A 12,598-nucleotide genomic window follows, 5' to 3' on the forward strand; every position below is an offset into this window, starting at 1 on the left:
GCAAATGGGAAAGAAGCAGACAGCCCTAGAAGGGCTGGCAGTGGGCCTGGCTGCAGCCTCGCCCCAGGCAGAATCCCTGCCACTGCTCTTGGCGCACAGCTTGGCGTCTATGCCTACCCCTTCCCCCGAGTCCAACAGTCCAGAGCCATGAGCCCTGGGATGTCCAGGGCTAATGGACAGCAGGGGTCATGCGGTGGGTGTGGAACCGCCCCCCTATCTCGGTACATCTCCCCAACACACACATTGCACCTCCCACCCCACCCTGCCCCTTACCACCTTGAGGGGCCAACCCCAGACTGACCTCTGGGGCTACTGCCCCGCAGGATCCAGATGAGAGCGCCCGCATCTCCAGTGCCTTCTTCCGCCTGTTCCGGGTCATGAGGCTGATCAAGCTGCTGAGCCGGGCCGAGGGTGTGCGCACCCTGCTGTGGACCTTCATCAAGTCCTTCCAGGTGCGGGGAGCCCAGCCCTAGAGCAGGAAGCTGCACTTACCCGAGGAGGCCGCTAGGTGCATCGACCTGAGTCCAGGGTGGAGCTCTGGGGATGCTGGGGTCTGGCAGGGCCCGCGGCTGGAGGGCGGGGGCGGGGCTGCACGGCAGGTGGGTGGAGCCCGCGGGTGACGCGACCCTTCCTCCCCGCCTGCAGGCCCTGCCTTACGTCGCTCTGCTCATCGTCATGCTCTTCTTCATCTACGCTGTCATTGGCATGCAGGTGAGAGGCAGGTGGGCCAGGCCACAGGATGGGTCTTGACCAAGGTAGCGGGGCATCCATGGGCCTCGGGAGGCCTCATCAGCATGCGGGCTGGACCCTCCACCTCCTTGCCTCCTGAGTCCCAGAGGCCCAATCGGTCCCCTGCGAGGCTGAGAAAAGGGTCTTCACACCTTAGCCCACATGCTACAGTGTAGGAGCCTGGAAGTGACGCAGGAGAACCCGCGGCAGGCGCAGGAGTAGCGGGGCCAGATGCCACCTCTAAGGCCTTGGCTGGGCCCTCCCCAGGAGCCTGTGCCATACCACAGCACCCTGCGTCTGCCCGCAGTTGGGAAGAATGGTCTACGCTCCTACTCTTCTTTGGCCTAACGGGAAGAATGTTACTCAACCCAGAAAAAATCCAATTTGTTTGGCTTCAGACCTGACTTGGAATGAAGTGAACAGCGTTCGGGAGTAGGGGTGAAGGCGGGGAGCAGGTCAGGCAGGAGAAGACAGTGGGGCGTGATCTGAGGGAACACTTGTATCTGGGTTCCAAAACCAGAGCTCTTTGTGACTTGCAGATGTTTGGAAAGATCGCCTTGGTGGACGGGACCCAAATAAACCGGAACAACAACTTCCAGACCTTTCCACAAGCTGTGCTGCTGCTCTTCAGGCAGGAGTCCCCGCCGCCCCCACCCCACTGACCGTCTGGCCTTGGCTCTGTTCTGACTGCACTGGGGACAGCATTAGCCCCACACAGCCATGCACTCAGAAAGGTCGCCTGCCTGGCTTAATGCCCTGCTGTCACCATCTTGAAGATTTTAATCATTTGTGAACAAGTGGCTCCTCGTGGTCATTTCTCAGGGAGCCCCTCCTTTGAATGGAGGCTGCCTGTTCCTCCCATCTCGCTCCACTGAAGGAGGTGACAGAGGCATGCCTTTCCCAGGAGAGTGGTGAGCCTCACCGGCCTCTGAGCCTGCCTCGCCTTGGCAGTGTGCTGCTCTGACTGTTCCCCCTCTAGGGACTAGAACCGTGGACTGATTTTGCCTGTCCATCCAAGAAACCTCTTTTCTGCAATTAAGCTCCCAGTTGTAGCACCCCATGAGGGTAGAGCAGAGGGGCTGCGGCACAGAGAGAAACAACAGCTGAACTGGCAGGGACAGGGACCTGGGATCTGACCTCTGACCTCTGGGACAGCAGCCCCTGTCTGCTCATCACACCTGCCCCTGGCCAGGCTGGCTGGTCCCCTGAGGGACCATGCAGGAGTGCACAGGCTGACAGGAGCCTCTCTCCTCCAGGTGTGCCACCGGTGAGGCCTGGCAGGAGATCCTGCTGGCCTGCAGCTACGGGAAGTTGTGTGACCCAGAGTCGGACTATGCCCCGGGCGAGGAGTACACTTGCGGTACCAACTTCGCCTACTACTACTTCATCAGCTTCTATATGCTCTGCGCCTTCCTGGTGAGACGCCTGGGCAGGGCGGGAGGGGCTGACTGAGCTGAGGGAGGTGGGCCTGCCTTCTTCCTTCTGGCCTCCATCGCTCCAGGGATCCATCTCCGAGTCAGTGGAGGCTTTAGTTAGATCGCCCTTTGTTCTGGTCATCTTGGGTGGCTTTGCTTTTGAGAGCACTTGTTCCTGCTCTAGAGGGATTGCAAAAAGTTCTCACTGCACACATAAACATACATGCATATAGACATGCATTTAGTAAGCAAAGGGAATTTAATGAGGTCATACCCTCAATAGGTGGAGGCTTCCTGTAAAGATATTTATGCCTCACTATTCCTTGGAAGAGAAAGTTGTCCAATTATGAAAAGGCCGAGACTCTGGAGACAGGATCCCAGTTGGCATTAGAAAAAGTAGGAGGTCACTTTGAAACTGCAGGGTTGCTGTCCGTCCACATGAATGCACCCACGGGCCCTCATTCCTCTACTCCTTTTTCTTTCCTACACCTCCTCAGAACAGTTGTTTGAGCATCGGGTGTGTGTCAGGCACTGGGCCAGGTACAGGAGATAGAAACTTGAATCAGACCCAGTCTTGGCCTTGATGGAGCTCACAGGGACAAGGGAGCTCAATTACCTTGCAATTCAAAGGGACCCTCCCACACACTGTGGACAAAAACGGCAGAGGCAGCGAGAGGGCGACTGGTGAGAGTGTAGGAGAGGGCAGAGCGCCTGCCTCTCTGGGGTGCGACGGCAGGCTGAGATGGACAGCTCCCAAAGAGGCACTCGAGTTGGGTTTTAAAGAACAGGCACTGGCCCCCTGGCACAGCACCTGCCTGTGCAAGAGAAGGGAGGCACAGCCCTGTGTGTGGAATATGGGACGTGGAAAGGGCTGGCATGAGGGAAGTGGGGAGGGAGAACCTGCAGCTCCACACCCAGGGATGCCTCCCACCTCCCCCTGCGCCCGCATCTCCTGCCTTTCCTATCGGAGCCCTTGTGTCTCCTCTGGCAGATCATCAACCTCTTCGTGGCTGTCATCATGGACAACTTTGACTACCTCACACGAGACTGGTCCATCCTGGGCCCTCATCACCTGGATGAGTTCAAGGCCATTTGGGCAGAGTATGACCCGGAGGCTAAGTGAGTCCAATCTGTAGGCTCTGTGCTGGGCACTCCCTAAACTGTCCACCTCCATCCTAGACCCCATCCTGCTGTCCCCTAGGGTCTCACTCTCTGTTCTTTATCCAAGATCCCAGCCCAGAGGATCAGTCTCTCAGGGTTGAGAGGGATCCCACAGCCTCCCAAGTGGAAAGACCCTTGATTTTCTCAGGAAAAGGTCATCCAGCTTCTGCTTGAACATTCTTAGGAGTGGGGAACTCAACATCCCACCAACCACCCTAAGCCTGGTTACTCAAAGTGTGTCCCACTGACCGCCCATGCCTGAGCTTGGTTAATGTAGAGCCCCAGACCCTGCCCAGATTAACTGAGTCAGAATCCTCATTTCTATTGACCTGATCCTCATGGGATTTGTATCATTAAAGCTTGGGAAGTGCCACTCTCTTACATTCCTTTTAAGAAGGATGATAAACTCACATTTACTGGATGCTTCCCAGGTTTTAGGCACTATGCTAAGCACTATATATTATCTCATTTAATTCTTACAACCTGTAACACGGGTCTCCTGATCATCTTAATTTTGCACATAAGGAAACTGAAGCCCAAAGAGATTAAGTTGCCCTGGGTCATGCAGTTAGTAAGAGATGGCTCCAAGAGTCTATGGAGGACTGCCTGGTGTCCTTAGCAACTGTGCTTTAAACTGTTTACATCAGGGGAATCAAAACCTACCTGCCTCTGCCACCCAGCTACAAGTCCTGACAACCCTCTGGAGACAGGCAGGAAATGGTCAACTTTCATCACTGGGAGACCAGAGCAATAAGGAAGTCAATAGGACCCTCAAAAATGACTCTTCTCAAGGCAACACATCTGCTCCCTTATCTTGGTCATTCCTGGATGCTATGCTTTATTCCTATTCTGGGGGTCATGGACACAATGAAAATGTGGTTTCCAACTCTGGGGACCAGTCTCCACCTCCTTTGCCATATACTCTACTTCTGTTAATATAGCCCTAATATCTTGATCAAAGCCTAACAAGGTCTTATTATATATCCAACTTCCATGCCTGGGGATCTCCTATCCAAGAGAATCCCCTCAAAAAGAAAGTCTCTATCCTCCCAAAATAAAGACTACATTCCTGGTGTTGGGCAACAGTGAATTGCAACAGTCTCTTCCTTTATAAGAGTCCTCGGCTCCCACTTCCTAAAGTTGGATATTAAGGAAGTGTCCCTTGCTCCCTTCCTTCTGTCTACTCTCTGAGCAGGGGGAGGTTCTGGGTGGGGCTACTTGGTGTGCTGATCTGTGTCCTCCTGCAGGGGGAGAATCAAACACCTGGATGTGGTGACCCTGCTGAGAAGGATCCAGCCCCCGCTGGGCTTTGGGAAGTTCTGCCCACACCGGGTAGCCTGTAAGGTAACCAGAGCTGCCAGAGAAAGGTGGTCCCAGGAGAAAGAGGTGCAGGTGGTACAGGGCAGGGAAGCTGCGGCCCTGATGGAGTCTTAGCTTCAACATTTCCTGTGTTAGATTTCCATGACAAATACCTGAGATAATCAGATTATGAATAGAAAAGATTTATTTTGGCTCACAGTTTGGGGGATTCAAAATGATAGATAGAGCAGACCCATTAGTTTGAGGTCCCAGGTGTGTGGGGAATGCCGCACAGCATGGTGGGAGCTTGAGGTGGAAGAAGACTACGCATCCCGTGACCAGGATCCAAAAGAGAAAGAGGAGGAGACCTGGGTCAGCCCACACCCCATCTCGTGTCCCATCCCCTCCGGGCCCACAGACTGGGTGAGCATGACCTCTGGTCCCAGCTCAACAACAAACCACTGACTCTCCCTGCACAGCGGCTGGTGGGCATGAACATGCCCCTGAACAGCGATGGCACCGTCACCTTCAATGCCACACTCTTCGCCCTAGTGCGCACGGCCCTCAAGATCAAGACGGAAGGTGAGGGCCTTCAGCTGGCTCGGATTCTGCCGGATTCTCAGTGCTCAAGGCTGGAATGAAGAGCCATGGGAAGAAGCAGAGGGAGCCCAGAATGTGGCCACAAAGTCCTCCTGCCCCTTAGGGCTCAGAGGGAGCCTGGAATTCTCTTCAGGGCAAGGTCACTAAGGATCTGTTCCCAGACTCCTCGGCTGTGTCTCTGGGCTGGAGAAGTGCCAGTGCCAGCAGGGGCTGGGACACCTGAGGTCAAGTCTGGGCAGGGGCAGAGGAGGGACTCGGGTGGTACTGGGAGGCTGAGAGGAGTCCACACTCAACTCCACTAGTCCTCACTCACCCGGCAGACAGACATGGTGGCAGGGAAGGAATTGCATGAGGAGAGGAGGGGTCGTTCCTGAGCCCTTGCTCAAAGTTCTAACTGCACCGGGGCCACCCCTGCTTTAGGACCACTGCAGGTGTCTGAGGCAGCCACAGGGCAGGTGCCTTGGGAGGGCAAGAAGAGGAAGGGCAGGAGTCAGAAAGAGGAAGGGCAGGAGTCAGAAAGGAGCAATTTGGAGTTGCAGGAGGTGTGGGGGAGAGGAATTGAAGGTCTGGGGAGGAGAGCAGGGCATGACAGCCTCTCACACTAAGCACTCTGGGTACTGGAAGCCAAGGCCTCTGAGGAGCGAGTACATGACCCAAGGGTGGGTCCGCTTTCAGGTGAGTGACGTCCTTGCCTCATTGCCAGCTTCTAGCACGGTAGCTTCCACAAAAGAACGCTGAGCCAGTGATTGCTGAGTGAATGACTGGCACTCAAAGGGGCTCAATGACTATTAGGTGGCTTTATCGCAGGCAGTTGGCCTGGCCTGGATGGCTTTGGGGCCACTCTTGCCTTTGCCTTGTCCCAGGTAACTTTGAACAGGCCAACGAGGAGCTAAGGGCCATCATCAAGAAGATCTGGAAGAGAACCAGCATGAAGCTCCTGGACCAGGTCATCCCTCCAATAGGAGGTGGGTACTGCTGTAGGAGACCCAGTCCAGAGGCAGAAAGGGGCAGGGAGCTTCTCCAAGAAGTCCCATGAGAGTCTGAGAATGGCCCAGACCTCTATAAATACCTTAGCTAGAACTGCATGGGTATCTAGCAAGGCAGCCACAGCAACAAGTGCCCATCGACCAAGTCAGCAAGACAGGGAAGACCTGGGTGCCGAACCTGGCTACACCTGGCTCCCACTCTGTGCCAGATTCCCATCAGCCTTCAGGACATCCTTTATTGGCTCCTCTGCAGATGATGAGGTGACAGTGGGGAAGTTCTATGCTACATTCCTCATCCAAGAGCACTTCCGGAAGTTCATGAAGCGCCAAGAGGAATATTATGGATATCGACCTAAGAAGGACACCATACAGATTCAGGTAAGTCCAACCCAGGCAAGTTCCACCAGACTCCTCCAGTTCCTTCTTGAACCTAGGCTGGCTATGGAGGCTTAGAGGAAAGAAGGGATCCCAGAGGAGTAAGGAAGTGAGATGATAATTCTGGATGGTCCTCCATGAGACACTTATCAACTTCAGGAGAACTGGGAGCTCTTCCCCTCTGGATGGTAGGATAGAAGAAAATGGAATTTGTGCAAAGGATAGATGAGTTAGACCAGAGCAATAGTAAAGAAATAGCAAAGAAAACAGGTCCCCCAGGGGTACTTAAAATGCCGCCTAGTGTATGAAAAGAAAGCTTTAGAACTTTATGTTTTATCTCATGTGGGTTTTATTTCTATTTTTTGTATTCATTGTAATGCACATAATTTATAAAAATCAAAAATGTACATGCACTTGTGCTGTATGCTCAGAAAATTATTTCAATTGCTGTTTCTATTCTGAAATAATCTCATACTTTAAAAAGTTGCAAGTATAATACAAAAACCTTTTTGTCTGAACTGTTTTAGAATAACACTAACATGATGTTCCATCAACCCTTGATGTTCCATGATGTACACATCAAAGTATATTCCTGCACACATGGATCTTCTCCTACATAACCAAAATACAACCATCAAAATCAGGAAAATACTGTTGATTACTGCATCTAATCCACCCAAATGAGTAGTCCCAATAATGTCCCTTTAACAAAAGGAGCCAATCACACATTGTATTTAGTTGCCATCTCTTCTTAGTCTCTGCCATCTGGAACAATTCCTGTCTTTTCTTGACATGACCTTGACACTTCTGAGGATTACGGGCCAGGATGTCCCTCAGGTTGGGTTTGTCTGATGTTTCCTTATATCAGGTTTAAGATACGAATCTTGTCTGTTATGAAATGTTGCTACGTCCTCATTGCAAACTATCAGGTGACACCTATTTTGATTTGTCCCTTTGTAGGTGATATGAACTTTGATCAACTCAAGATAGATAGACAGATGGATAGATATCTATAGATATGTAGATATACAGATATGATGATATATTAAATTTTCCTCTATCTATGTCTGTGTCTACTATATGGTCCTGAGCTATATTCTATCCCATCAAATTGAGACCTTTCTGAAGGTGAGGATTCTCTTCTTCTGGTCTCAGTGCTCTGTTCATTTCTCTACGGCATACACACACACACACACATACACTCACACACACACACACTCACACACACATACACTCACACACACGCGCACGCGCTCAACTCGGAGACCTGGGGCTGGCACAGAATCTCCACCTATGGAGTTAAGAACTGACTGTTTGGGAACTATTGGAGTGTGGACTGTCACAGACACCAGAGAAGGACCTGAGAGCTTCACAGATCTTGAATGAGCTAGGAGGGAGAAGAGGCTACAGGAGAACACCCCACCCTGCCTGCCCTGGTGCAGGAATTAGAAACAAGTGGGGCCAGGGGAAGCAGTTCTCATCTCTGCTCCTGGTATAGAAGGTTCACCAGGTCACTTCACCATCCTCAGGCTGGATTGAGGACCATAGAGGAAGAGGCAGCCCCTGAGATCCACCGCACCATCTCAGGAGACCTGACAGCTGAGGAGGAGCTGGAGAGAGCCATGGTAGAGGCTGCAATGGAGGAGGGAATATTCCGGGTGAGTGAGTCATGACGACCCTTAGTGGTCTAGACACAGTGAGCAGGAATAGAGGAAGGCCAGGAGCCCAGCCACGTAGGAGAGAGACGTGAGAGCTGATGGAACACCTCCACCTCCCCACCCAGCTCTCTTGGGACCCAAGGTGTCAAGCATAACACACCCTTCCCCATGATGCTCCCTCATCAACATTCTATCTTATGCCAGTCCTCGATCCTTAGCTCTGTCCTTTGTTCCTTCTACACTTTAGATCTGGAAGATTCTTTATGACCATATTGTTAAACCCTCTCAGGTCACTGATGAGGCAGTGATGGCCCACAGAGAGGGTGTGAGATGCACAACAGTTAATTTCAGAGTGGGCAAGCACCCAGCTCTGCAGACTCCCAATTCAGTGTTCTCTCCACCCCACCACATTTCTTATACAGTCCTGAGGTATGTCCTGTCTGTCCCATCACATTGAGACCATTCTAAGGGTGGGGATCCTCTTCTCCTGGTCTTACTGCTCAGGCCATTTCCCTCTGTCCTCGTAGGATTTGTCTCCCAATCCGTACTTGTTTCCAGCACCATCATCCTGGGTGACAGCCCCAAGTCTCCTTCCAGCCCTCATCCCTCAGTCACTGATCTCTGTTCCTTCACTCTCCTCCTTGCCTCTAGAGGACTGGAGGCCTGTTTGGCCAAGTAGACAACTTCCTGGAAAGGACCAACTCTCTGCCCCCTGTCATGGCCAATCAAAGACCCCTCCAGTTTGCTGAGATAGAGATGGAGGAGCTGGAGTCCCCTGTCTTCTTGGAGGACTTCCCTCATGATCCAAGAACCAACCCACTTGCTCGAGCCAATACCAACAATGCCAATGCTAATGTTGCCCGTGGCAACAGTGACCGTAGCAACAGCTCTGCATTTTCCAGGTAATGGAAGCAATTGGATACTAGGATAGGACTGAGGGAACAGGGTAGCAGGTTCCAGGCTAGATGGGAGGAGGGGACCCTGAGATTTATAGGTTGTTCTTTACTTGTCTTTATGCCTCTGGGGGCCCTCCTGCACCTTAATGCAAGTGACAGGTTGGGATTGTACAGATGCATTTGACCAGCAGGGGGCAGTTTTATGTCAGCATTGGCCCAGATGTTGAGGGGGCCTTTCGTTTCATCCTCTGCAGCAGGTCTTAGAACTGAGATACATTATAGGACATATTACAGGTTAGAAAGAGCAGGCCCACTTTAGCAGCACAGACTACAAAAGACTTTGGGTGATAAGGTTCAATTGTTGCAGTTGATTTCCATCTTACCAACCCCAGGTTAGACTAAATATAATCTGTGACTACCTGGTGTCATGAAGAAAAAAAAAAGGCAGGATGAGGGACAAAGCTGATCAGCCATCAAAACCTAGGAGCTGGGCTCCAAGCAGAGCTCCTGTTCTAAGCAGAGGTCTCTTTGGATAGGACAGGGCAGAAGTCATCTGAACAGCTAATTCCCACAGCCAGGGCCTACACCCCATCCCAGCTAGAGAAGCCTCTTGAATCCATCCCAAAAGCCTTGAAGGGTGCACCTGACTTTGGACTTTTGTGCAAGGTGGTGTGAAAATACAGAAGTGTCAGACCTGGGCCAGGCTGCTAGGGGGTATGTCATGTGATATGAGTGGTGTCCTGAGAGTATAGAAGGGATATTGATCACCATGGACTGGAAAGGCCTACAACAGTTCTCAATTTCAGCTGTACATTTGAGTCATATAGGGAGCTTTCAAAAAGCTTGTTATATGGGAGTGGGACAGTCACCACTATTCCTTAAAGTTCCCCAGGTGATCCTATGTGCAGCCATGATCAAGAACCCAGGTCCTAAAGGTTATGAGGCTGCATGGAATGTGGAGAGGGTAGAGGGAACCACTGACCAGGAGTGGAAGCAGGGAGGCATTTGGCCTAAAGTCAGGGACAGCTGGACAGAGAGGTGCAAGTGTTGCTGGAGCTAAGGCCCCTGTGCTATGATAGGTCCAGACCCTGAGCAAAAGGATGTTTGGACCACAGAGGAGTAGGGATGTCCAGAGACCCAGAAGCTTGCTCTAGTTCACCTGGCCTTGCTTCCATTTCAGTGTTCACTATGAAAGGGAGTTTCCAGGAGAGACAGAGACACCTGCCGCCAGAGGAGGAACCTTCAGCCAAGCCTGCAAGGCCCTGGGTCAGTCTCTTCTGCTTACCTGAGAAGTTGAACCTTTTCCAAAGGAGGCCTGGGGGGGCTTCCCTCTTTCCTTAGAGTCTGGCAACCCAGCTGGGAGGGCTGTTTTGGGGCCTGTTGCAATGGGAGGCAACAGGGTCCTGGAATGGGAGAGCTCTAGCAGCTCCTCATCCAAGCAGAGAAGGCATCTAGGTAGCTGGGGAGGGGGAGCATGCGTTCTACCAGGTCTGCCTGAAATTCACCCAGTGTGGGAGTCTGCCCTCCCCCAAGTTCCTTCGGAGGGCAGCTGCTGGACTCACTGTTATCCTGGCTCTTGGGCCCTTCAGCAGGTCATCTAGCAGCCTCTCAGTGGGTCCTGGACCACTGTGTGACAGTAGGAACCCCACAGATGCTGTGGAGCAGTAGAAATAAGGGTACCTCTCTGTCTGCTGACACACACTCCTTCGCGTGCACAGACACTGAAAAATGGCTTAGCCAGACTCTGGCCCTGAGCCCCTCTCTCAAACCCAGAGCAGGGTAAAGAGAACCGGGGCACTTCTGCCTGGCCTGGAGTTGGTTTGGCCCCAGCATGTGCCCACCCTCTAAGTCGCCTTCCAGAGCTGACCAAGAGAGACTCTGTTGATACAGGGTTGCCCGCAGGAGCCAACAGTCCTTCTGGTCCTTGCTTTGCCCACAGGACCCCTCAGCAAACCCCAGGTGGAAAAGTTGAAAGGACAACTGACTTGCCAGACACCTCCTGTCCCCTGCCAGGTAACGGGGTGGAGAACAGGGAGCAAACTCCATATAGAGACCCTACCTGACCCAGTACTATGAGTGGGACTATGGCAAGGGAAGGGTCGGCATCAGTTTGCCCATCCATACCAGAAAAATCGGATTCTGGATCATCTCCTTTCCCTGGATCTTGCTTGAGGCTTCTTTGGGATGTACTGAGATTTCACTGTATCTGAAGGTTCCAGTCTCCCTTTTAGGGTCTTTGCTTTTGTGCATTTTAAACAGCGCCCTAGGGTGGAGCTTCCCATTCTGGAAGAAAGGAAGTGCTCCGTGCCAGGCTCTCTGCATGCGGAAGCATCTCGCAGCAGGAGTTCCGAGGAGAGCAGCTCCAGGTGCCCAGCTCCAGCTACAGCCTTGCTGATCCAGGAGGTGAGGCAAAGCCAGGACAGAGCAGCTGGCTGCATTGGCAGGTGGCCCTTGGTAGCCTAGCATGGAGAGGGAGTAGGGCCAACAGAAGCAGATCTCCAAAGGCCACTCCCTAGGAAGACCCTGCCCAGCCCCTCTCCTCTCTGCAGGCTCTGGTTCGAGGGGGCCTGGACTCTTTGGCAGCTGATGCTAACTTCGTCATGGCGACAGGCCAGGCCCTGGCAGATGCCTGCCAGATGGAACCAGAGGAAGTAGAGGTGGCAGCAACAGAGCTACTGAGAAAACGACAGACCCCAGAGGGAACGCCTGATGCACTGGAAGACCTGAGCCTCGGGTCTTCCCTGGGCAGCCTTGACCAGCATCAGGGCTCCCAGGAGACCCTTATTCCTCCCAGGCCGTGAAGGCTGGCACAGAGCTGATATGACCAAGTTGGGGGAGACTGCTGGAGGGAGAAGTGTGGGCCCACCACAGCAGCCTCCCTCCCTTCAGTAGCTAGACGCCTGGGCTGAACAAGGGTGGTCCGGAACCATCTCAAAAACTCGGGAGGAAGTAGATGGGCAGGACAGGCTCTTCCCTCACCAGCAAGAAGCATGATTGGATGGAACTTCTAAAGTCATTTGAAAAGCCCTGGCCAGTGCTAGTGTCCATCTGTCACAAGGCCACTCCCATCAGCAGGACATTAAAGTCTCCAGGCCTATGACGCTGGCACCTGGCCTCTGCTTGTCTCCTTTTCTGGACCCTCTATACTGTCTCTTCCCCCTCCTCTCTTCCCTTCCCCAGGAACCCTCAGGGAGCCTAGGCCTATGAGTCCAGAGGCCTTCTGGGTTTTACTCTGCGTGAGGCAGAGAGTGGCCATGTGGAGAGCAGGGTTCTCCTGGAAGACCATGGCCGGCTCCACTGACTGGGGCCAAGCAGCCCCAGGGAGGACCAGTGGTCTCAGAAACAGCCCCAATGCGTAGTCACACCATGGCCAACCTTCGCTGAAGGTCCAATGGTGTCTCTTTGGCCAGAGTCCACTGCCAACACCACCCTGTACTCGTGCTGTTTATGGCCTTGGTTATCACAGATTTGCGGTCTCT

The 12,598-nt window shown here is 52.8% G+C and overlaps 1 protein-coding gene across 1 annotated transcript in view; it reads left to right on the plus strand.

The window, feature by feature from the left end:
- The window catches only part of Cacna1s (calcium voltage-gated channel subunit alpha1 S), a 63,215-nt gene extending 50,983 nt beyond the window's left edge, over positions 1-12,232 (plus strand). Inside the window, exons 30-44 of the mRNA XM_047520493.1 lie at positions 324-452; positions 646-711; positions 1,269-1,360; positions 1,986-2,145; positions 3,136-3,263; positions 4,553-4,649; positions 5,084-5,186; positions 6,068-6,169; positions 6,444-6,568; positions 8,095-8,223; positions 8,875-9,125; positions 10,300-10,385; positions 11,059-11,132; positions 11,379-11,522; positions 11,669-12,232. Of these exons, the coding sequence (XP_047376449.1) occupies positions 324-452; positions 646-711; positions 1,269-1,360; positions 1,986-2,145; positions 3,136-3,263; positions 4,553-4,649; positions 5,084-5,186; positions 6,068-6,169; positions 6,444-6,568; positions 8,095-8,223; positions 8,875-9,125; positions 10,300-10,385; positions 11,059-11,132; positions 11,379-11,522; positions 11,669-11,920 (1,938 nt within the window). The 3' untranslated portion in view covers positions 11,921-12,232. The remainder of the gene's footprint in view (positions 1-323; positions 453-645; positions 712-1,268; positions 1,361-1,985; positions 2,146-3,135; positions 3,264-4,552; positions 4,650-5,083; positions 5,187-6,067; positions 6,170-6,443; positions 6,569-8,094; positions 8,224-8,874; positions 9,126-10,299; positions 10,386-11,058; positions 11,133-11,378; positions 11,523-11,668) is intronic.
- Positions 12,233-12,598: the final 366 nt, after the last annotated feature.

This window comes from Sciurus carolinensis, chromosome 12, assembly GCF_902686445.1.
Source record: "Sciurus carolinensis chromosome 12, mSciCar1.2, whole genome shotgun sequence".
In the NCBI taxonomy this organism is placed as follows: domain Eukaryota; kingdom Metazoa; phylum Chordata; class Mammalia; order Rodentia; family Sciuridae; genus Sciurus; species Sciurus carolinensis.